This window comes from Benincasa hispida, chromosome 6 (assembly GCF_009727055.1).
Source record: "Benincasa hispida cultivar B227 chromosome 6, ASM972705v1, whole genome shotgun sequence".
NCBI classification, from domain to species: domain Eukaryota; kingdom Viridiplantae; phylum Streptophyta; class Magnoliopsida; order Cucurbitales; family Cucurbitaceae; genus Benincasa; species Benincasa hispida.
In genome coordinates, this window is record NC_052354.1 from 41,331,148 (window position 1) to 41,355,820 (window position 24,673).

General features: G+C 34.5%; 2 protein-coding genes across 5 annotated transcripts; both read left to right on the forward strand.

Annotated features, from left to right (window-relative positions):
- Positions 1-7,296: 7,296 nt before the first annotated feature.
- On the forward strand, positions 7,297-10,607 carry LOC120079401. 2 transcript variants are annotated; one of them, XM_039033565.1, is made up of 5 exons: positions 7,297-7,432; positions 7,862-7,926; positions 9,466-9,651; positions 9,772-9,811; positions 9,895-10,201. In XM_039033565.1, the coding sequence occupies exons 2-5, from the start codon at positions 7,924-7,926 to the stop codon at positions 9,978-9,980; spliced, it is 315 nt and encodes a 104-aa protein (XP_038889493.1). In that variant the 5' UTR covers positions 7,297-7,432; positions 7,862-7,923; the 3' UTR covers positions 9,981-10,201. The 2 variants fall into 2 exon arrangements, with proteins under 2 accessions (XP_038889493.1, XP_038889494.1); XM_039033566.1 differs by lacking the exon at positions 9,895-10,201 and adding an exon at positions 10,257-10,607 and having other exon boundaries at positions 7,310-7,432.
- Positions 10,608-15,800: 5,193 nt separating this feature from the next.
- LOC120079988 (uncharacterized protein Cbei_0202) lies at positions 15,801-24,473 on the forward strand. Of its 3 annotated transcripts, none has more exons than XM_039034497.1 (15): positions 15,804-16,234; positions 16,324-16,386; positions 16,524-16,958; positions 18,245-18,316; positions 18,787-18,912; positions 19,020-19,232; positions 19,451-19,498; positions 19,860-20,021; positions 20,411-20,572; positions 20,789-20,882; positions 21,170-21,288; positions 21,373-21,417; positions 21,995-22,355; positions 23,034-23,210; positions 24,113-24,473. In XM_039034497.1, the coding sequence occupies exons 1-13, from the start codon at positions 15,917-15,919 to the stop codon at positions 22,226-22,228; spliced, it is 2,091 nt and encodes a 696-aa protein (XP_038890425.1). In that variant the 5' UTR covers positions 15,804-15,916; the 3' UTR covers positions 22,229-22,355; positions 23,034-23,210; positions 24,113-24,473. The 3 variants fall into 3 exon arrangements, with proteins under 3 accessions (XP_038890427.1, XP_038890425.1, XP_038890426.1); XM_039034498.1 differs by having other exon boundaries at positions 24,116-24,473; XM_039034499.1 differs by lacking the exons at positions 21,373-21,417; positions 21,995-22,355; positions 23,034-23,210; positions 24,113-24,473 and having other exon boundaries at positions 15,801-16,234; positions 21,144-21,285.
- The last annotated feature ends 200 nt before the right edge of the window (positions 24,474-24,673 follow it).

Below are 24,673 nucleotides of genomic sequence, written 5' to 3' on the forward strand. Positions count from 1 at the left end.
ACTTTAAAAAACTCATTTTCAAGTTTTGTGCAATTTTCAATTTCTAAAATCTATTTTGATTTTAAAATCATATTTTATTTCTAAAATCAATATTTATTAATTTTACAAATTAATTTCAAAAATTAGTTTTCTATAAAATTAATAAATAATAATTTAAACAATTTAAATAATTCTAATTAATTTAATATCTAATATTAAATTAATTTTTACACAAATTCATCTTCATATATTTAAATCATATTTGAATATATTTTCTCCAATTTCCGTTTGATTCTAATTTGAACGTTTCAAATTAACTTATCACACTACTCTAGAGCTTATTTATTTCCGAGCTAGTAGGGGACCTCATGGATCTACAAATCATGGGCTCCAACGATCCGAGATTAATCGGCTAAGCTCATTAGACCGATCTAACCCTCATTCATTAACCAATGGGTCACTCCACTAAAGCTCATAGTTGTACTCCCCTCACTGTAGATATATTATGTCCACTCGATATAACCATGATTAGTAAGTTAACCCTTCATAGGTTGTTCGCAATAACGACTGGGTCAAATCTCTGTTTTACCCCCGAAATTACCTCTTGTTCCTTAAGTCCCCACTGATCCCCTAATGAATAGTTATTTTGTGATCCAATCACAAAACTGAGTCCCTTTCATGCCAAATGAGAGGGTGGGATCCCTTATTCAAGTCCTAGAATCAGCACTTAAGGGAACAATCTCTCTACTATCCTTAAAGCGGGTAGGAGTGAATTCCCTCTTGCACCCTATGTCCTCAACTATCTATCCAATCTTACCCTTGAAATGGCAGTCATATTGAGCCGGCACTATTGAGCCAACTCTCACCTATGCAAATCTAAGGGCAATCTCAGATAAACAGAAGTTCATAGTTAGCTCAGGATTAAGGTCAAGTTACCTAGGTCATTGCTTTGAAATAGTTAGTCTTAAACAGTAAACAACATTATAAAGTAAGAGTGACTCATTTCATGGTCCGATCTTGTATAAACTTTTTTGCACAAGGACACCCCCACTCCCCATGTCCAACATGAACGAATTAGGATCACTTTGTTTGTAGCACTTTACAACTCCTTGTAACAACTATAGAGCAGGTCGTATCCAATAGTGTTATCAGAATAAGGTACCCAACCTTATCCATGTACTATAGATCATTTTGACTATTTACTTGAACCTGATCTACCTTTATGTCTCCACATAAAGTTCAAGTACTCATCCAATAGTCAAGGGACTTTTAGGTTTATTGGATTTCTATTTAAGCAATAGATCTATTCAATGACACATTTATTGAATTTTCAGAATAAGCTCCATTGTTTACATACCACGAGTTTTAGGACATAAAACCCAACATATTGCACTGTTGATTGGTTAAGATGAACACATAATATATCTGATGTAAGAAAAGTTCAGTTGTCGGTCTTTAGTGGAGTGTCTGGCAGTTAACAGATGGTGGATCCCGTGACTAAAGAGTTTAGTCAGTTATTCACGTACCGTTAGAGCTTCGAGCTACAGGTCCATAAGATTCCTTTGGTAACTCAATGGATTCAGTTGAGGATCAGTTCTTGGTGTTGATTTGAAATGTTCAAATTGACAAGAGGTATTTTGATTATATATGATATAATCGGTATGATGTATGTGTTGGATTTTATGTCCTAAAAACTCGTAGTTTGTAAAATGATAAACATTTTCTATTATCAATATACTTGTTATTGATCTCATAAATTATATGAAAGTTTAAGTCCAATAAACTAAGACCCATGACTATTGTATGAGTACTTGAACTTTATGTGGAGATATAAGAGTGGATCGGGTTCGAGTAAATAGTCAAAATGATCAATGGTACATGAATGAGGTTGGGTACCTTATTCTAGTAACACCATTGGATGCGGCCTACTCTGTAGTTGTTACAAAGAGTTGTAAAGTGCTACATACGATGTGATCCTAATTCGTACATGTTATGACATGAGGAGTGAGAGCGTCCTATTCAATGATTTTGCATAAGATCAGGACCAAGAAATAAGTCACTCTTACTTTATAACTTTGTTTACTGTTTAAGACTGACTATTTCACCTAGATGACCTAGGTAATTCAATCTAAATCCTGAGCTATCTATGAACTCCTATTTATTCGGGATTGCCCTTAGATTTGCATAGTTGAGGGTTGGCTCAACTGCGCCGGCTCAATAAGACTCCCATTTCAGGGGTAAGACCGAATAGATAACTGGGGACATAGGGTGTAAGAAGAAGTTCACGCCTACCCGATTTAGGGAGAGGAGAAAGGTTGTTCTCTTAAGTACTAAATTCAGGTCTAAAACAAGGGGTCTTACCCTCTCATTGGGCTGAGAGAGTTTGGTTTGGTGATCGGATCACAAACCAGTTGTTCATTAGAGGATCGGTAGGGACTCAAGGAATAAGACGTAATATTGGGGGTAAAACAGATATTTGACCCGACCATTATTACAAACAACCTGTGAATGGTCGACTTGCCGATTATGGTTAAATCACGTGGACATAACATATCTACAGTGAAGGGAGTGCAACTATGTGCTTTAGTAGAATGACCCATTAGTTAACGAATGGAGATTAATTTGGTCTAATGAGTTTAGCCGATTAATTTCAGATCGTTGGAGCCCATGATCTGTAGGTCCGCGAGGTCCCTCTTCTAACTCGTAGCGGACCGGCTCTAGAATAGTGTGATAAGTTAATTTGAAACGTTCAAATTAGAATTAAGGGAATTAGTAATTATATGAGATATAATTATGTTTAATTTTAGAATTAAACGGAATAGGAGAATTTATATTTAAATATGATTTAAATATATAAAGATGGATATGTGTTAAAATTAATTTAATATTTGATATTAATTAGTTTTATTTAATAATTAATTTATGAAATTAATTAATTTTTCATTTTTAAAATCAAATAGATTTTTTAAATCAAAATTTGATTTTTAGATAAAATTGAAAAATTGGAAAACAAAAACGCAAAATGGAAAAATAGATTTTTCCATTATCCATCACCTTAGTAGCTCATACATGAAGCAATATATTTGCCTTGTCTTCTCCAAGCATGAGCTGCAACTCATGCAGCTTTTCTCTTTGCATGTTGATATGCAATATAATGAAGAGATTGAAGTGAAAATCGAGCATGCAATCCATAGAGTTTTTGAGAGAAAAACTGGTTTGAAGAATAGTTCTTCAACAAGGTTGCTGCAGTAAGCTTTTCTCCTTCATCCCTTGATTCAAGCTTGTTTTGAGTCTCACAACTCAATCTAGCACCAAGAGAATAGTGGGGAAGATCTTGAGATGGTCTACAAAAATATATGGAGAATATTACAGCTGGAGAAGGAGCCTTAAAGAAGTTCTACAAGAGGTATGTCTTGAAACCCATTTATCCTGCAGAAGCATGCTTTATATTATGCCAAAATTAGTGAATATGAATGCTTAGATGATCCTTGTCCTTCTGCTGCCGTTGATACAATCCTATAGTATGAGATACATCTAGCAGAGGATTGATATAAATGAGATTTACATTAAGTACCATGGAATAAAAAAAAACTATGGGTTATATGTTCCATGAGATGAAATATTAAAACTATAGATTATAAATATAGTATGACAAGTTGGTTATCATTTCTATTTATAATAATATTAATTATTGGATAATTAATTCTTTTTCTTTAAATAACCAAATGAGTGGGTGGTTATTGGATTCATGGTAACCGTGAGTTTAAAAGGAAAATGGTTTTCCTATTTTCAAAGAAGAAGATTTACAAACGCTAAAAAGTTTTTTGAGTTTTCTCTCTCGTGCAAAAGAAACTCACAGAGTGTCAAGTAAATATGGATTTACTAAACGATGGCTGGGCAAGCTAAACGATCTTGCAGTGGTGAGCTAAACGATCTTGCAGTGGTGAGCTAAACGATCTGTAGTATTTACTAAACGATCGCATGGTTTTGCTAGACGATCGCTTGCCCAAAGTAAACGATCGTGTAGTGTCTGTAAGAGACAGATTGAGCTAAATGATCGCATATCTTTTGCTAGACGATCGTTTAGCTTTATCTAAATGATTGGGCATCGACCTATACAATAGTTCTCCGCATATCCCACTTGCCTAGTTATATACGCGATCAATGTTTTCTCCTTCGTCTGTCTCATACCAAGTTCGAACAGAGCCCACCCTCTGGATTCTCACACCGAGAATACCAAGGTAGCCTTTTTGGTGATGTCATATTCAACTCAACACCGTCGAGGTTCTGTGGAGGTCGTTCGTGTTACGGAGGAGTTCGTGATCGAGGCGATCGTTGAGGACGAGCGCTAAGAGTTTGTGTTGCTGTGTCGCGGTCATGTAGATCGAGCGTTTAAAGTTGTTGTTGTTCGAGCGGTCGTGCGCAAAAGAGCGTGGAGACGCATCTGCAATTGTTTGTACAGTTTTTCCCTTTGTGCATTTGAGATTTCATGCTGTAATTTCTGTATGAATTGTATAACCGCTTGTTTGAAGTCGATTGTAAATGTTATGTTCATTCATGATTGTAATTTGGAATGTTCTTACTTCCGTTGCTCATGGAAATCGCAAATATGATTTCCTTCAAGGAGGAACTCGGATGGTTTAAAGTTAAGCTCCAAGGCTCTATTTATAAAGTTCAAACGTCGATAGCTCTGATACCTCGTTCTGACTCACTGCTACTTTTGTCGTGGTATGGTAAATGTCAGCATCACCTTATCTTGTTGATACTCCCAAGGTATGTGTTCATGCTTGTTTCTCCTGAAGTATTAACGCATTGCACCCACCTTGCGATCAATCTTCTATCACGATTATCACTCTGTGGACGCAACATTCCATGCGACAAACTAGTCTTCATGACGATCAACGCATGCGGTTAGCCTTGCGGCAGTCGGGACTAACGCATGCGATCAATTACAGCAATAGCTACAAAAATAGACACTTTGATGCAAAATAACGCATGATATAGGGTTAGTGAGGATTTTTGGTGTTGGTCGACGCAAGCTCACTTTTTCATATGAATTATTGGTATTATTGACACATATTCTGCTTATTTTCCCTCATAATTCTAAGTAAAAGGCTACAATAGCTTGTATTTCTACAAGCTATCAGAGAGCATAGTAGAGCACCTTTTTGGTACCCTATTGTTTGCAAAGGTGAAATGTGGCGTATCTTTTTTTGATAGCAGATGTTGGAATAAGAAGCTGATTTAGTCAAACTTTATTCAAGTCGATGCAACATTATCCTTCGAATCCAACTACCTATGCATGTTAGGATGATGGGATCATTTGGGGCCTTGACAAAAAAGAAATCTTTTACCTTTAAAAGTACTTATTTTTTGGGTTAAAATCTTGCTAATTGAATAGCTAGCTTATACTATGTGATTGTTTCCAAGTCTTTGTGACAATCCTTGTAGAAGTCTAAAGCCCCCTTAAGGTTAAGATTTACTATTGGAGAATTATCATGAAATCTTTCCTACCAAGACTAATCTTGCCAAGAAGGGAGTCAAATATAGTCTATTGTGTGCGTCGTGCAATGATCTTATGGAAACTTCAACAAATATTTTGTAGAAGTATTTGATATCTAGGGAGATCTGACCTAGGCTCGTTCATTTAGTGTTAATATTTTTTTTGTGATAACAAGTATTACTAGAGCTACCAAGTCTATTAACACTAGACTTTTGATCTTGTAGCTCCTATGGATATGAATAAGGTCATGATCATTGCTTGACATATTTGAGTGACAAGGAATAAACTGGAGTTTCAGATGCAACATGATGATGTTGAGTCAATTAGTGATTTAATTGATAGTCATATTCTTAGGTTGCAACATGATGAAGGGGGGCCTGATGGCAAAGGCAAGGGGACGTCCATACCTATTAATATACCACTGCTGATTGGATGACACTCACTTGCAATATCTTTTTGGAAGCTAAACACTAATGCTGCTTCGAGCTTTGTTTCCAACTCGGGTGCATTGGGTTGGGTGCTTCGAGAGACTATTGGGGGTGTGTATGTCGTGTTGGTTTGTTGTGTGTCCCTCCATGCAAGGAAGTGAAGCTTCTTCATCCTATGGCTATATGTTATGAGCTTAAGAGTATCTCATACACTATATCTTGAATTTTTCAGTCGAATTTTATTTTTTTGGATGTAATTAATCCGTTGAATGAAGATGCAATCGAAAATTTCCGAAGTCTCCTTTATTTATAAGCTAAGGACCAAGGTGATGATCTAAGTATTGTCTCTTTCTCTCATGTTCGTCGTAAATAATGTGCTATCACACTTTGTTGCACGTAATCATGTAGTTTATTTGGACTTTTGCATGTTGGTTGTTTTGGTCTTAAAATGTTAGAATTTAATTCATACGGTTTGATAAAATTCATGAAGAGTCTTTGTGTCATAGCCGTCCATTCAACATGACCCTCCTGTCATGTCATATGTTTCGAGACTTGGGAGTCTGACGTGTTACCTTAGTCCAATATTTTATTAAATCATAAAATCCAGAATATCTAAACTTTTTCCAAACAAGAGGATAAAATCTATAATTTAACTGAAAAAGATAGAAAAAAAGGCGTAGAGAATAGAGGTGTACACGGGCCAAGTTGGAGGCATTTTATGGACCCATGAACCCTATCAATTCATTTTGAAGGGTCAATCCAACCCAATATTTCCAGGTTGGGTTGGATTGGATCACCGGGTTTAAAAAGACCTGATGGCTGAGAGATCAAGATTCGAATGAAGTCGAATGGACAGCCAGAACGACGCCGGAGGCGGACGAGGCATGCGATTTTTGGAGGAAGCGTGCAAGGATGCGACGAACTGATGAAACGTGCAATTTTCGGGGGTCTGATATGAGATCAGAAGTGTGCGAGGATGCGACGACGACAAGGGCATGAGCGAAGGCGTGTGACGAGGGGTCTGAGATCAGAGGCATGCGACTTTTGGAGAAAGGAGATCGGACTTTGGAGGCTAGGCTAGAGCGGCGAGTGAGGACTGGGGAGTTGGATTTTCGGGGGTATAGGCACTATAGGGCTGGGGCACGCATGATGAAATCTGAATATATATATAATATTTGGGTCGGGTCGGGTTGATCCGACCAATAAACTGGGTAACTCGAGACTCGATTCGAAAACCTTTTTTTAAAAAACTTTTCAACCCAACTCAAACTAAAATTTAACCTAACCGAAATTTAAGGTTTGGGTTAGATAGTCTGAGTTGATTGAGTTATCGGGTTTTTTGAACACCTTTAATAGAGTAGAGAAAATATTACTCTTAACCACGGTTGGATTAGTCCAATCGAGGTTCCAAACGCCAACAAAGTCGTCCAAATTACTTTTGCGCCCATTCTTTTTCATTTCATCGCGATGGACTGAACGAACGTTCCCAAGCCCAAGCAAGAGACGTCTCGCCGATTTCCAGGTTAGAATTCAAAGCACTTGAATCCCAATTTGCTAATTCAAAGTCTCGAGAATTCGTATCTTTCACTTTTGTTCTTGAAGCAAATTTGGAGATTCTGTTTTCATCTCCACTTATATTAGTGATTAACTGTATAATTAGATAGCGTTTAATCAATTTTAGGATTTTCTTTTGTATTATCCCTACTTCCATGAACTTCCGAACTGTGAACTTCAAGATTATGCAGTGAATCGATGAAAATTGTCTGTGAAAGAGTGGAAATTTCTAGTTCTGGATTGAATTGTTAATGGCATTATGTTCTGTATGCATGGGTATTTTCCTCATGGATCATATACGTAGTTGTAATTCCACGTACAAGATGAGATTCTGTCATAAATTTTTTCTCATAAAATTTGCAATGTGACGAGTCGGATGAATGTTTGTGAGTTTCAGACAGCGGCAGTGCAGGCAGTATATCGAAGTGTTGCTCCATTAGTTCTTGTTTGAAGTTAACGATGGTGAGTACTTCACATCTCTCTCTATATCTTGATGTGTTAAATTTGAGTGATTCAGACCTTAACCCTGCTACTATACTTTTATTATCATTTCTCTGATTAAACTGGTCTAGTCCACAAGTATAGAGAACTCAAAGAAGGCTCGCCAAATTATTTTTCTTATCCGAAATTATACTTTATTATTATTATTATGAGCTTGTGCTGAACAAGTAGCTTTCATTATTATCTTATTGTGAATTTTTACTTTGTAATTATGTACTATTGAATCAATATATTATTTATTGTCAGTGCAATTCTCTGTTTCTTCTGAACATCAAGGCATAAATTCAAGTAAAAATTATTGGATAAGCATGGTGTGTAATGTTGTGTAAGCTAGAAGATCTAATATGTTCTGTTTATTCTTGTAAGCATTAATTAAACTGTGGAACAAAGCTTTCAACACTCGGTATAAGAGAGGCCAGTTGGATGGGCTAACGCGAAACTCATTGCCAGCAATGTACACGACAATGTGCTGGAGACTCTGTTGCTATTTTTCTAGTATCTCACTTTCATAATTAATCTGTATGAGGGTGGAAATTCTTTCAAAGCAGGATTTTGTTTTCTTCCCAATTAACCCGAAGGTTTATTTTCTTGAAAGACAAACATCGTTCAGAACTTTCTTTAAGAACGAGAAGTATAGAAGTACGTGCCCTTTTTCAATTTTTATGATCATATACAGTTCACAGCCTCGGATCAGCTTCTTGTTTCAAGTTTGGAAAAAATGCTCTCTTCTCTGTCCTCCCCTATACAGTTCACATCGTCTAGTTGTAGAGCTGTATGCAGCAATCTTCCTTATTACTCAAATTCTTTGATCAATCTAGTCTAGGCATGCTTTGTAATCTCTCCCTCTTTTGGCGAGAGGACAATTGTCTCCTTGGCCTTTGGGTTGTTTGATTATATGTTGAAGAATAAAATCTTGTAAATTGGCAACTCTTTCTTCCTACCAAGAGTCTATTTATCCATCATTTTTCACTGTGATTTGGTTTCCGGAAACTTGTCAGTATTCTCAAATAGTAGGGATGGGAAATCGCTACTTGGTTGTGATTAGCTGTTGTAGGTGACTTGATACTTTGAATAGGAATATGGTTGAAAAAACTTGGTATTTTTGTTCTCCAAACAATTTATAGTGGATTTTAGAATGTAGTATGAAAATCAAAGGGCGTCGGCGTGAAGACTTCAGTTAAGGAATTCATGATGTTACTTTGGTTTGTTTCGTCTCTTGGATTTGATACATCTAATTTTATCTGATATTCACTCTTCTACATCTGTTGAATTATGGGGTCAGTTCTACGTTTGTTTGCATTTCGTAAGCTTTGTGCCTGTTATTTTATTTTTTTGATATATATATATATATTACATTTATCCAACCAAAATAAAATACTTTGGTCCTTTTCATAAAAAGTTATACCATATGGACCTGAGTACAAACTACTTTGATTGATTTTCAACTTCCATTTGACTCTCTGTTTATTATGTTTTTTATGCCATATTTATGTATAATAGGCAATGTATATCCGAATCAAGCGCCATAAGACGACCTACTTTATCCAGTGCGATCCTATTGAGACAACTTTAAATATCAAGCAAAAATTAGAGTCCCTTATTGACCAACCAGTAGTTGATCAGCGCTTGATCCTGGTGGGGAGTGGGGAAGTATTGGAGGATTCAAAGACACTGGCTGATCAGAAGGTAGGTCTTAAATACATATTTATTACACTTGGTCATCAATTATCGGATTTTTTGGAAATATTAAGGTTACAGAAAATACAACCGCTGCAACTCTGATAAACATTTGCTATGTGTTTCTAGGTCGAAAATGACGCAGTTGTGGCTCTAACGTTGCGAAAAGGTTTTTTTCCCTACTAACTCCCACTCAAATTTTTGTGAACTTCTTGTTCTAGCACTCGTTTTAAAAGCCTGTGTTCTGATCAGGGACTGAAAATTATTGTGGGCGTGTACTTGGAGTTGGAGTCTTCATAGTTATGATCTTTATAGGAACGGTATTGGAGTATTATTAAGATATTAAGGGTATGTTAGTAATTAGATAGGGAGGTTGTTATGATATTTGGTTATCAATATAGAGAGAGAGGAAGCGAGGAGTTAGGCAAAGTTTTAGTGAGTTAATTAAGGCTTGAGAGAGGTCTGAAGAGGGAAGAGTTTAAGTTCCTCAAATTGCTCGACTATCTTGTAAGTTTTCGTACTTCACATTTCAATGTAACTGATTGTGTTTTGGTTCCTATCTGAAATGTTGTCTCGTCACATGTTTTCTTGATCTTTTTCTCTTCCTTGCATAGATGATAACGACTTTGAAGAGATCGACATCATCCAGCCAAATGATTTCTACCAATCTCGTGATGCCGATGCTGGCAATTGGTAAGGATTGAATGCTTCTACTGTGGGTAGTATATGATGTTCAGCCATCAATGTACTGTTTAAACCACTTTTCTTTCTGTTGAGTGGAATTGAAAAAGATGGAAAAGAAAGTATGCTTTATGCAGGATTAGATATCGATTACTCCGTGCTTTCTATTTGTTACCCTGTTAAGTGGTACCCTCCAAGAGTTGCATTAGTGATTGAACTCATCCATGTATCGCTGATACAAGTACTATATAACGAGTTGAGGATTTTGAATATGACTTTCTAAATTGGCCTCAAACAATATAAATTGGTCTGACAAAGTTGTAAATTGATTCTTTCAGGATATTCTTAAAATGATAGTTCTAATATTTGAGAAAAGAGATCATTACAAATTAGACTCATGTGGTTCACATAATATTCCAACTTTATGTTATGTTCTCAAGTTATATAGTTGAGGTGCATATAAGATGTTGTATGTGTTTATGTATGTATATATATATTTCTGTTGTCAATAATTTAGGCCAGAATAAACATGTTGCAAATAATTAAGGCATATACTATCGATCGAAATATCAATGTTTCAATCAGATTGTTGAACTAAATTCAAGTAGATAACTTCAATTGAAATGTAATTATGTTCCCTTGAGTTTGTTTCATATTTTGTTTATAATTTGGTTGTTGGAATTTGAAAAAGTAAATGCTAGCCTAAAAATGTCGACCTTCTTAATTTCTTAAAAGGAAAAAAAAAATTTAGATCCTTCCATTTATGTTTATGTCAGAGAGTACTAATTCTTTTTATAATATATTGCGTTAGGAATGAGTAGCTCTAATGTAATGGTGAGCTAATGTAATGGTCATTTTTCTATCGTGAGAAGAGTGAAGATATCGATAGAGTCTTTTGATTGCCATAAATATTTCAGTTTTGGATAAAAGTTATAATTGAAAATTAAAATAAATATTTTATGGTTTTAAGAAAAGTGAGCATGATAGACATTTTTAAAATAACACAAAAATAGCGCCCAGATTAATTAGATATTACATATCGTGAAAAGGATAAAAGTCATAATTGGTTATCAAAATTTTCTAATTTAAAAGATTAGTACGAGTCATGAAATTAAAAATGATATAATATCACAAACTCAAATAACACAAATGAAGAAAAAAATCTAAAATAATAATAATAATAAAACAACCAACCTAACTCTGTAATTCAAACTTATGCACTAGAAATCCAATAAATCCACACTATGCACTTCAAACATAAGCTTCAGCATTCCCAACTCCAATGAATGTTTTTTTTCTTTAAAAAAAAAAAAAAAAAAAAACAACAAAAGAATTGTCGGGTATATATTTATATATTGCTTAAAAGAAAATTAGTTAAATTGTAAGTTTAGTTTATGAATTTTTAAAATTGTATAATAAGTCTCTAGATTTTCAATTGTGTCCAACAAGTTCTTATATTTTAATTTGATGCATAACATGTCCCCTCATTTTTAATTTTGTGTCAAATGAGTCTTTGCCCTTTCAATTTGATATCTAATATGTCATTTCATTTTTTTATTTCATGTCTAATAGATTTTTAGTATTCAAAATTTACAAAATCTAATTGATCTTACATATAAGTGACTTTTAAAATTTTCAAAAGTGCATAAGTTGAATTTGTAATTTTGAAAGTTTAAAAACTAAATAGATATAAAATTTAAAGACTCAGTGTAATTTGACAGAAAAAAAAAAAGAAAAAAAAGAGAAGAATGTATCGATGTGATATTTAAACTATTAAAATAAGATCAATAGTTTGGTGCATCACGACATCTTTCTTTTTATAGTCCACTGCAGGAAAGAGTCAATGATATTTAAGAAAAATAAGAAAAAAGTTTATCACTCCACAACTTTAGTTAGAAGTCTGTTGGACAAACATAGATGCAGTCGATAATGCACTTAAACTTGCTTGGTTAAAACACCGTTTTGGTTCCTTCTTTAATTTTAGTCTCCTTACTTTCAATCATCCAATTTAAATTCATGCACTTTTATAAGGAAAATACGTAGGTGTTGCTTGGTTGGACTGCATTTATCTAATGCAGCCCATGTATCATGAAATACAACATGTGAATATGTTTTCAAAATTTATAGTAAAAATGCTAATGAATAATAATTTATCATTTAATAAAAACCAACAATAAATTAGTAGCAAAGATTAAATTTACGAAAATTGTAATGGGTGGCAAAACTAAAAAGAGGAATTACAAATGTAGTTAGGGGTTTTTAGATTTTCTATAAATAGCAAATAATTTACAATTTCATTTTGATTTCCTTTGCATTCCTGTTTTATCCTCAAATTTTTTCCCTCCTCATGCGCACCCTTCCAACGCAGATCCACATTGTCAGTCATCTCTCTCACTCTTACGTTTCAGTCTCCAAGCCATCTAGCCAATCGACTGCTATTTGTCTTCGTCTTTTGACTGCCGATCACTGGTTGTCGCTGTCAATAAGCTTCCTTTGCGAGTTTGTCTCTCTAATCTCTTCTTTCAGTTTTTCTTATAGTTTCAACCATCGCCTTTGCCCACTGTTGCTATTTTCTGCCGTCAGTTGTGTACTACCACCACTTCTTGTCGGAGTCACTAAATTTCGTTGGCTAAGAGAGTTTTTCTCTTTCTTATTCTTTGTAGCTATGATGTATGAACTAACTTTGATCCTCACCCTGAATAATCAAGTGATGGAGAGAGAGAAACAAATATAAAGGATATTTGCAAGTATCAAGTATATTTTAATAGTATACAAGTGTATTGAGTATTTATCAATATTGTATCAAATATATATCAGGAGTGAGAACATTTGAGACATTTTACATCTTTTATATATGGGTTGTAGGGGTGTTTATGGGTTGAGTTGGGTTGGGTTGAATGACTTTTTAGATCAAACCCAATTATTTGGGTTGTAAATTTCTTCAAACCAAACAACTCTTATTAAAAAACGAGTCCAACACAATCCAACCACGAAACATTTTGTTTGGGTTAGTTTGTTGGGTTGTGTCCTAAAACTCGCTGTTTGTAGAGTTAATCATTTTCTATTATCAATAAAAATGTTATTCAACATTTATTCAATAAAGTTGTTATTGAATTTGTAAATTGCACTTGTAAAGACTAAATCCAATAAACTAAGATCCAGGACTATTATATGAATACTTGAACTTTATTTGGAGACATAAAAGTTGATCGGGTTCGAGTAAATAGTCAAAATGATCTATAGTATACGAATAAGGTTGGGTGTCTTTTTTTGGTAACACTATCGGATGCGGCCCACTCTGTAGTTGTTACAATTTGTTGTAAGGTGATACAAACGAAGTGATCCTGATTCGTTCATGTATTGACATGAGGAGTGTAGGCATCCTATGCAATGAGTTTCCGTAAGATCAGATCAAGAAATAAGTCATTCTTACTTTATAATGTTGTTTAGTGTTTAAGACTGACTATTTCGCTTAGATGACCTAGGTAACTCGATCTAAATCCTGAGCTAACTATGAACTCCTGTTTCTTCGGGATTATCCTTAAATATGCATAGGTGAGGGTTGACTCAACAGCGCCGGCTCAATAAGCCTTTCATTTCAGGGGTAAGATCGGGTAGATAGTTGGGTGTCACAATCGCACTTTCGAAGGCTTCACTTAGCGATTGTGTGGCACTTGTTCCCGCTCACGAACAAGTCAGTCAATTCGAATACGGAATGCCGATAGCACACCGGGTGCCTCTCGCAACCTCCACCCCTATTTTAGAGAAAACAGTTTTAGAAAACAGGTTTGGAGAAAATGTTTTCGCATACAGTTTGAATATAAGAATAGAGAAGAGAAAGATTGTAGTAGGCTAGAAAACAATAAGCAACAATGACAACTTTATAACATACTACCCTGGGTATGGGGAAGTGATGATTAGTCTTATCCCCATATAGTGCATTATGAACAAAAACATATATGCTACCCTTGCATATGGAAATGGGTGAGTGGTCACTTATTAAGAAAAGTACATATAAACCTAACTACCTAGCAAAAGAAAATACATAGGATGAAAGCATAGTAAAAAAGAGGTGGAGGCAGACATGCGGCCATGTGCAACACGCCTTGGACAAGCATGACCGTGACATTGGGGACATAGGGTGTAAAACGAAATTCACACCTACCCGATTTAGGGATAGAAGAAATGTTGTTCTCTTAAATACTGAATACATGTCTTAAACAATGGGCCCTACCATCTCATTGGCTCAAGAGGATCCGTTTTAGTGATTGGATCACAAACCAATTGTTCATTAGAGGATTAGTAGAACTTGAGAAACAAGACGTAATTTCGAAGGTAAAACAACATTTGACCAAGCCGTTATTACGAACAACTTGTGTGGGGTTGACTTATTGATTATGGTTAAATCAAGTGGACAAAAATATATCTACAGTGAGGAAAGTGCAACCATTGAGCTATAATGGTGTGACTCGGTAGTTAACGAATATAGATTAATTCAGTAAAAAGAGTTTTAGTCAATTAATCTTAAATTGTTAGAGCTCATGATCGGTATGCCCATAAGGTCCCTCTACTAGCTTGTAAAACATGAACACCTTGAATTAGTAAATTAAATGAATTTGGAATGATATCAATTTGAAGTGTTCAAATTGAATTTAGGGTTTTGAACAATTATATTGGATATAATTAAACATTTAATTTATCGAAATTAAACGAAATTGGAGAGCTTAAATATATTTAATTATGAAATCAAATATGATTTATATGAATTAGATTCATATTAAACTTAGGTGTTTGATTAATTTATTAACTAAATATATTTGATTAATTAAAATTAAATTAATTTTAATTTTCAAACTTTATAATCAATTTCAGAAATTAGTTTTTGATTTTAATTAATTTTGAATTAATTAAAACCAAATTAAGTTGGAAATTAATGGTTGCAGTGGAAATTTCCATCAAAGTTGGAAATTTAATGTGTTTTGTTAAAAACCATCCACCTAGCCCACTCCAATTGTTTTCTTTGAGATGTCATTGAGTTGAGCTTTTAGTGCATGCATGCACTTGGGGAATAAAAGTTATGAAATTGGAGATGGGAGAGGAGGGTTTTTTAAGTTTTTAGATAACTGATGCAGAAATTCCTCCACACCCAAAACCGTCTTTAAATCCTATCTAAATCACTTCAATCTTGAGTTCCACCACTCAAATTCAAGAATGAGAATAGTAGAGAAGATCTCTTAGTAGTTCACTAAAAATTTGGAGTTGAAAATTTGTGACGAGTAGCTTGGATTGAAGAGGAATTCTTTAATTGTAAATAAATAAGTATGTATATTTGGTGGTCCCATTTTACAAGTGCCAAATTCATTGAAATTACGTCAACTAAAATTTAACCATTTTTAAATAATAATGATGGAAATGGTATTTTAACCGAATTGTTTTATTAAAATAATAAAATAATTTTCTTAGAATAATACATGACAATACAAATGCAAGCGGATTGAGCCTTCACAGTGTCCCGTTGGTCATCCGAATTCCAAATTCGGCAGTTGCAATCTACTGCTTTCGTTCTTCGTGGGCTACTCCCAATCCATCCGCCATGGCTCTTCTTCCCTCCAACCTCGCTCTCGGATGCCCTAATTCAACACTCTTCTCTGCAGCTCCAAGGCTTTCTTCTCTTCGTCTTCCACCATTCCGAGTCTCATGCGCCAAACGGACCGGCAAGAAGAGGTATCCATCGGAAAAGAAGAAGCTCAAATTGAAACATAAAGAAGTTCTAACGACCGTCGAGAACAAGTTCGAAGGCATTTGGAGGTTGTTCAAGCTCGGAGTTCCCGTGGAGAAGGATCCTGGCAAGGATTTTCATGGCCTCTCGGATGCTTTGATGCAAGAGATTGCTAAAGTTCTCGAGTTCCCGGTAATTTGGCTGTTTGGTTGATATTTTTGAGTGGATATGTTTTGAAACACACTGCGAATCGAATTTATTTTGTTTTCCTTGTTTTACAGGTCGCTTCGTTGCTGCCACGGGAAGCTTTCTCAGTTATTCGTAAATCATTTGACGCTAGAAAGGTGTGTTTAATGAAATTGTTCTTATTTTTAACATTTTTACGTTTTCTTAGCAATGCCTGTTGTTTAGAAGGAATAATTTATTATCAAGAAGTTGCTGGGTTAGTATCTTGTGCTCATTGCATTACCGATGCTTCCAGATGTTGAAGGAACCAAAGTTTGTTTATACTGTGGATATGGATGTACATAAGCTACTGATTCTGGAACCTCGTGCTCGGGATTTCATTTCGGACTTGGAGCCTAAAGTTGGATTGATGGAACATTTTGCAAAAGAAAAGGTATCTAATGATGTAATCAGTATCGTTCATGACCTCAAGAGTAATCAGGAAGTGGTTAGAGCAAATGGACTTAACGGTCACTCTGGTCCTTACTTGCGCATGTCAAATGGTAAGCCAAAAATTGCTGTTGTTGGCAGTGGGCCATCTGGCCTTTTTGCCTCTCTTGTCCTTGCAGAGTTTGGGGCCGATGTTACTTTGATTGAAAGAGGTCAACCAGTGGAACAAAGAGGGCGTGATATTGGTGCATTGGTAGCTCGTCGGATTCTGGAGCTGGATAGCAATTTTTGCTTTGGGGAGGTTTTTATTTTTTACTTCTTTTATTACTCCTTCCACATACTTATTTCGTTTCAAGTTATACATGCATTGCATTATTGCTTGATTTGAAAGCCTTACTTTTGACTGCTGTTGTATGATCTTTCAGTGTCACTTCTCATCTGGTCTGAAAGATTTGTTGTTATGCTTGATGCTTATGATTGTGTAAACGCAAACAACAACAAATTGAAAAATGAACTCATACTTACTGTTGTATATTCTGAAATTAGAAACAATGTCAAAGATTGGACAGAACCAACTTCTTATTTTTTTCACTGTTGCTAGACAAAGTAAGGTTTAAAACGTTTTCAAATGTAACATTCCAAGTCCCCCGAACAACCACAGGCTACAGAACCTTTCCTCTATTTCTCAACCTTCATCCCGACAATGCCTCTGTCAACCAATTTTCAATTTTGTTAGGTAAGCACAGGAATATATTGAACCCTCTTAAGCCAACTAAGTAAAGGGTCAATGAATGAACAAGTGGTCAAGGGACTCAGCAATTTCAAGTCACGACAAGCATACTGAAGGAGATAAAACCCAAATAACACATTTCTGTTGGAGGAAATCACGAGGGTTTATCTCTCTGTGAGCCAAAGACCATAAAAATACTTTCACCTTCTTTGGAGCGCAATTCTACCAAATAGCATTGATTAAGGGAATTTCTTCACAAATATACCATAGATTAAATACTAATTTTGGGTCCAAGAATTCTTTAGATGAACTCCAAATCCAGGGGATAAATATAATTCTTAGGAACCAAACTATTTGATAGTCAACCTTGCAGCTTAGTTTATTTAGTTAGAGCATTTTTGGTTAGAAAGAAACAATAGAATTTTCACAAGGAGCAAAGAGTTGTTGTTTTTGTTGGTTTTTTTGGGAGTATATTTTTCTTGTGGTGTGGTTCTGTTGCACATTGTCCAAACCTTTTGTAGCTATGTTTTATTTTTGTGCTAATTGAAAAGATTTTTTTAAAACATTTTTAGCTGAGCCTATATGATAGTCAATAAATTAGTTTATCTTAACAAAACATCAATGATTGAATTCTCACTGTTGTGTGCAATGTGGGTGTCACTTTATTCCTTAATTCAATTTTGGTATTCTTGACTAGATCTACATGCACGGTCAATTGGGTATCTTCTATTATTTTCTCACTGGCCTAGTGTCCTATGGTCATTTAATGGTGTTTCTTTTCTCCTAAAAGATATCATGATGCTCGGCTCTTCGGTTATTTATCTTTGAGTCATTCATTTGGAACTTATGCGTGGCAGGGTGGTGCAGGTACCTGGAGTGATGGGAAGCTGGTCACTAGAATTGGTAGAAACAGTGGCAGCGTGCAAGCGGTTAGACTTTTCCTCCTTATAGATCTATTAGGGGGTTTATTTATTTTTTATTCTTAATTTTTATTTATTTATTATTGAATAAATATCATTACACTGAATAGGTGTCACAATATTAGGTGTGCTTTTACAATAAGGGACCTAAATCTTGGGACTTCTGAATGTTATTCTGCAGTTTCTCCATGGTGCCTAATCTTCGTTACAATTCATACTTCCTGTGTATTCTTTTGTTTCTTTCTATGAAAGCACTATCTCTTATTCTGCAGTTTCTCCATGGTGCCTAATCGTCGTTACAATTCATGCTTCCTTTGTGTATTCTTTTGTTTCTTTCTATGAAAGCGCAATCTCTTACCAAGAAAAAAAAACCCCACTTTCTTGCCTCAACTTGCAACCATTTCAACAATATTATGTCATGTGCTTTATCAATGATATCCCTGGACAACTGAATTTTGTGTTCTCATTCTAATTTCTAGGTTATGAAATCTTTAGTTTATTTTGGGGCCCCAAAGAATATCTTACTCAACGGAAAGCCTCACCTTGGAACAGACAGGTTGATTCCATTACTTAGGAACATTCGGCAGCACTTAAAAACGTTGGGTGTGAGTATCCACCCTATTCCTATCCTTCGATTTGTATGAAGATGAAATATTTTTCTAGCATCCAAATTTGTTCAATTTTCCCCTTAATTTTTATGTCTTTGTTCTAGGTCAATATCAAGTTTGGGACCAGGGTTGATGATCTAATTGAAGAGAGTGGACATGTAGTGGGTATTAAAGTTTCTGATTCAAGAGACAAGTTAAAGCTCAGCAACCAGAAGCTGGAATTTGATGCCATTGTTCTAGCTGTTGGCCATTCTGCACGTGATGTATATCAAATGCTTATATCTCATAACATTCCCATGGTTCCCAAGGAGTTTGCCGTTGGTTTCTTCTTGATCTCTGTTGTTTTGTGCATAACTTTGCTTCTTTAACAAGGAAATTGCATCTCTACATGCTCTTCCAAAAAAAATGTTGAATACATGGATCCTAAAATATTGCTGGAATACGCACCTGGATTCACTTTTTGTGCCAGATTTGCTGCCAGTTTACAGGATGTCTTCCATACATTCTAACATTGTCGTCCTTTGTGCCTGAATAGGTTGGTTTACGGATTGAGCATCCTCAAGAATTAATAAACAGCATACAGGTTAGTTTATTGCATTGTTTGAAATTGATTGTTTTTCACTATATTTCCTACTAAAAATAATTAAAAAATTTCAATAATTTTCCCAAAATTACATTGGGATGCATTCCTATCAAACAACTACTTGCTACAGTTATGATGGTTTCATCTACATCTTCATGCAAGCATGCATACAGAGTCAGTAAACAAACAAAAGAAAAAAAAAAAAAGAAGAAAAAGAACAGAACTTTGCAACTACTCTAAAGCTAAGTTTATGTCTAAATTTTCTCTCTACCTACTCATACTACCTGGGTTGGTTATCTTTCATTTCATATATGTTTCACCTTGTTTTAAGATGTAAACCTGCTCATATATTCAAATGTAGTATTCTGGATTGGCCAATGAGGTAGAGAAAGGACGTGGAAAAGTACCCGTGGCAGATTACAAAGTTGCCAAGTATGTTAACATACACACAGATAATCCATCCTCCAATTCTCTTGCACCAAGTCGCAGTTGCTATTCATTTTGCATGTGTCCTGGTGGCCAGGTATGTTTCTCAATTTATTGAATTTACCAAGAATGCCTATTTTGAAGACTGGCTTTAGGTTGCATACTCTTCTGGTCTCTGATTCCACTACAACTGGATGATTTGGCATTGACTGGTGTGAAGTTATGTATTAAGAAAAAAAAAACCCACTTGTTAGAAGAGCTAAAATTCAGTTACTTCCTAATGTCACACCTGCATTGATTCATGTCTTTATGTCAGAAATCGGACATTATTTGCTTTTTGATTTCTGATACTTGAGAAAAATAAAATATTAGTATGTTTAAGTGTCGTCTCATTTCAAAATTGACATCTGCTGTAAATCCTCCATCTTAATGAATTTTATCGTTGTATTATCTCTGTCAATAGTAACTTGCTATGGGGATTTCTAGGTTGTCCTCACAAGTACAAACCCCGGAGAACTTTGTATCAATGGCATGTCATTCTCTAGACGTTCATCAAAATGGGCAAATGCTGCCCTTGTTGTCACTGTTTCAACTAAGGACTTTAATGATCTTGGTTTCCACGGACCTCTTGCCGGGGTTGAATTCCAGGTAGCTTTTCTGTGTTCTCTTACTTTGTCCTAAAGAACATTTTATTTCCTTCAGCAATTTCATTCAGACATATCTCCTTCATGTGATCAATAAATGTATCTTTTTCTAACGTAACTCCTGGACATTAACGTTTGTTACTGGCTATTACTTGCTCATCTGACTCACTGACTTTCATAAAGGATGTCTCTAATTGATGTTACACTATTTTCTTGTCAGAGAGAGCTTGAGCAAAGAGCAGCCGTAATGGGAGGTGGAAATTTTGTTTTGCCTGTGCAGACAGCTACTGATTTTATGGACAGAAGATTAAGAGGTATGTCAAATCACTGATTTCTCTGAAACTTCAGAATTGAGAAGGATACTGCCACTCAATAGACTCCAGAGATCTAACATACAAATGTGCTTCTTAATGTCGTCTGAAGTGCTGAAATATTCTATCGTGACAATCAAGTTTCTAACCAACCTATGCTCAAGCTGGCTGTTAAGAAAGCCTAGTTACACGATCATCTATGACATTTACTACCAGCATGAGAATCTGCCCTAAATTTCATTATGCAAGCTGTTTCCCTTTCAGATTGATTTTCCCCCCTCTATTCTCAGTGACATCTATGCCGCCATCAAGTTACCGGTTAGGAGTGAAGGCCTCAAATCTCCATGATTTATTCCCTGATCATATAACAGAAGCTTTACAACAATCTATCCTAGCATTTGATCAAGAGGTCCTCTCTTACTATCTTTTTGACATTATGCATTTTCTTAATTATCTTCATTGACCTTTTTCTTTTCTAATTCTGGGGGTTCAGTTACCAGGTTTTCTCTCAAGTGATGCCCTTCTACATGGAGTGGAGGTAGTTTTTCTCTGTTTATTAGACACCCCACCCCCTCCCTCTCCTCTTTGAATCAAATGGTCTAAATGATTAATGCATTTGAGAAAAGTATTAATCATGTATTTCTTCCTTTGAACACAGAATTTTAGAACACATTCAGTCAAATCATGAGTTCAGTCCGCGAACCTGCAAGGTTGTCTTATAAGTTTATGAAATTTAAAAAATGCCTAATAGTCTCTGAACTTTCCATTTAAAAAAGTCGGGGGTCCAAGTTCTTACCAATAGCTTCTTTGTGAATCATAAAAAATGTTTAATACATATTTATCAGATACATAATGAAAAGTTTAAGAACATATTAGACACTTTTAAAGTTTAGGGTATTTATAAGAGACAAAATCAAAATTTCTGTAATATACAAAATCATAAGTTTTGGGACTTATTGGAGACATTTTCTAAAGTTTTAGAACATATGAGACAGTTTTAAATATTCAAGGACTTTGATATGTTATTTAACCAAAACATTTTTAACTAACCAAACATCATAACATTTTTCCTTTTTAGTGGAATCGCCATTCACTGAAATATGTTTTGCTCTCAGACGAGAACAAGTTCCCCTATTCAAATCCCACGCAACCCTGAGACTTATGAAAGCACATCTCTTAGAGGACTCTACCCGGTTGGTGAAGGAGCAGGCTATGCAGGAGGAATTGTAAGTGCAGCAGTCGATGGCATGTATGCAGGTTTTGCGGTAGCCAAGAGTTTCAATCTTTTCCATGGTGATCTTGAGACGGTTTTGGGTAAAGCTCAAAGTTCTGGGTCCATAATGTATTAGAGCTTATCTGGTTCTCTTGCCAATGATATAAAGAGCCTGTTACTACCAAATCTGGTGGATCTCTGCATGTCAATTCCGGCAAGGCCATCTAAATCAACCAGGTTCCACCTTCAACTTAAGCATAAAGGTTTGTAAATGCAGTAATTAGTTTCTTGCTATGAAGTGTTAAGAGCCTTTCTAAGGGCTATTTTATTATTTATTTGTTATTATTATTTTTAAATAATTTTCTTGGCACGAATGGAGTTAGGTTCAAGTAGGTTTAAATTCTTTTTTGGTCCTATGATTTATTTTATGAACATTCTATCTCAATCATTGAACTTTATTAAAAAAAATCATAGTCATTAACTTTTTTAGTATATGATTTAGGAAATACTTGACATAAGCACATTCATTTACTCTAACCATAGATAACTAGATATACAAACAGATATTTAAAGCCTAGTATAATTTTCTAGTTCAAAGTTTAAGGTCTAAACCATGACATTTAAGAGTAGAAAGACTAAACTATAGTATTTGAAAGTTTAGGGATGAAAGTGAGAACAAAATTGAATTTTAAAATTGTAAAATAAGAATTAAAATAGGATGGTTTTAAAATAATGACTAAACTAAGACAGTTTTGATCATATTCATATTATTTTTAACACAATTTACAGTTGTAACCGGAGATATATCGGTAAAACATGTGGCATTTTGTTTGTTTTTTTTTTTAAAGAAAGGACATTCTAAAAAAAAACCATCCCTTTCAAGTTATAATTTGAATTTGTGCATAACCATAATGAAAACCTTGCATGCTTTTTGTAAGCAGCTGTACTTTTGACCTCCAAAAGGAGCATTGAATTCCCATGTCGTTGTCCAAACAAGATTTTGCATCGAGTTGCTCGATTGGAGGTGGAGAGTCGTAAATATGTGACAATTAAATAAGCTGCTTGGGACGTTTACCATGGTGATTCAGACTGATTTCAAGCAGACTCACTTGATCCAGGTAAATACTCATTTAAGTATCTATGCTTCATTGTCTTCCATTTTTGTGAATTAACACGACTAAATTTTATTTACTTTTTCTAGATCATTGGTATAGTTGAGTTGATTATTTGTTTTGTTTCTGATATACAGGTTTAATTCTTGAACTTTTTAGATAGTATTTAATAGATTTTTAAACTATCAATTTTGTGTTTAATGGATGCTTTTTAACTTTGAAAACATAAAACCAAAATATGAGTTTCAATTGTGTCCCTTACTTATTAGACATTTTCTTAAAAAACAAAATATTCACAGATCTATTAATTGAATTTGAACTTGTCGTTATAGAAATTAGAGATTTAATGACTTTGTTTTACTGTTTTAAAGTTCAAAAACATATTGGACACCGTTTGAAAGGAACCTATTAGACACAATTTAAAAGTTCAAGACTAGATTTATAATTTAATATTTTCTTAAGCGAATATATGATTCAATATTTATTTATTTTTTATTTTATTTTTTTTTTATTTTTTTTTGAAATTATTATACAATCCTCTTAGAATTGACTCTCTAAATTTATCCAACTTTTAATTGTTTATATAGAAAACACCAACTCTTGAAATAACAAACCTATTTTCTCGAATCACTTCAAAATTATCTCACCACATAATTTTCTGTTTAAAAGAAATTGTTTGGATTATTTAAAAAGAAAAGTAAAAGAAAAGAAACATTCTTTATGATCCGTGAGGAATCACAAACTCATGAATAATATGGCTTCAGGTTGGGAGTAAAATATACATGAAATATCATTTTTTTTTTTTAATATTCGTGAGTGTCCGGACCAACTTACGTACATCTTGACTAATCTCACGGAACAACCTGTTTGATCCTAGATGAAATATCATTTGTTTGTTTCATATGCAGCAGAAGAGCTGACGGCTCCACTCCAATACTTTATACATACTCTCAACAGAGTTGCTTTTGGATCCTATGAAACAATCAACAGTTGCCGATTCTGCATATAATTATCGGTATGTATTAATTTACATATTGTTGTATTACAATAAAAAGATTATGCCAATAATATTTGCAATAGGATTTTATCTTGAATGAAACTTTACTCTTTATTGAGAGAACCAGAACCTAGTTTATATTAAAAAAACCAACTTTCATTAAGACATGTGAAAGTTAGAAGTAGAAGAGGTATAGGAAAACATCAGTCTTAGAGCCATGTTTATGAGGTTAAATTATAAAAAATACTCCTATAAGTGGAGTTGGTTTTAATTATACTTTTTCGAGAATCTGTTTTAATCCTTAAAGTTTGAAGTATGTTTCAAAACAATCTTGTAGCTTTTCTTGTTGAATTCATAGGTGGAAAATTTATATCTACTTGTGTGAGCAAATCTAAATGCATATATGGAAGAAAAAATCCCCATGACATATGTCATATACCCAATTTTTTGTTTTTGTTTTTGTTTTTTTTTT

What these genes read in the sequence shown, in the direction of transcription:
- LOC120079988 (XM_039034497.1), top strand. Translation starts at nt 15,917, where the DNA reads ATGGCTCTTCTTCCCTCCAACCTCGCTCTCGGATGCCCTAATTCAACA. An exon ending in CTAAAGTTCTCGAGTTCCCG is followed by an intron (nt 16,235 to 16,323) that starts GTAATTTGGCTG and finishes CTTGTTTTACAG; the next exon opens with GTCGCTTCGTTGCTGCCACG. An exon ending in AATCATTTGACGCTAGAAAG is followed by an intron (nt 16,387 to 16,523) that starts GTGTGTTTAATG and finishes CGATGCTTCCAG; the next exon opens with ATGTTGAAGGAACCAAAGTT.
- LOC120079401 (XM_039033565.1), top strand. An exon ending in AGACACTGGCTGATCAGAAG is followed by an intron (nt 9,652 to 9,771) that starts GTAGGTCTTAAA and finishes ATGTGTTTCTAG; the next exon opens with GTCGAAAATGACGCAGTTGT. An exon ending in GGCTCTAACGTTGCGAAAAG is followed by an intron (nt 9,812 to 9,894) that starts GTTTTTTTCCCT and finishes TGTTCTGATCAG; the next exon opens with GGACTGAAAATTATTGTGGG.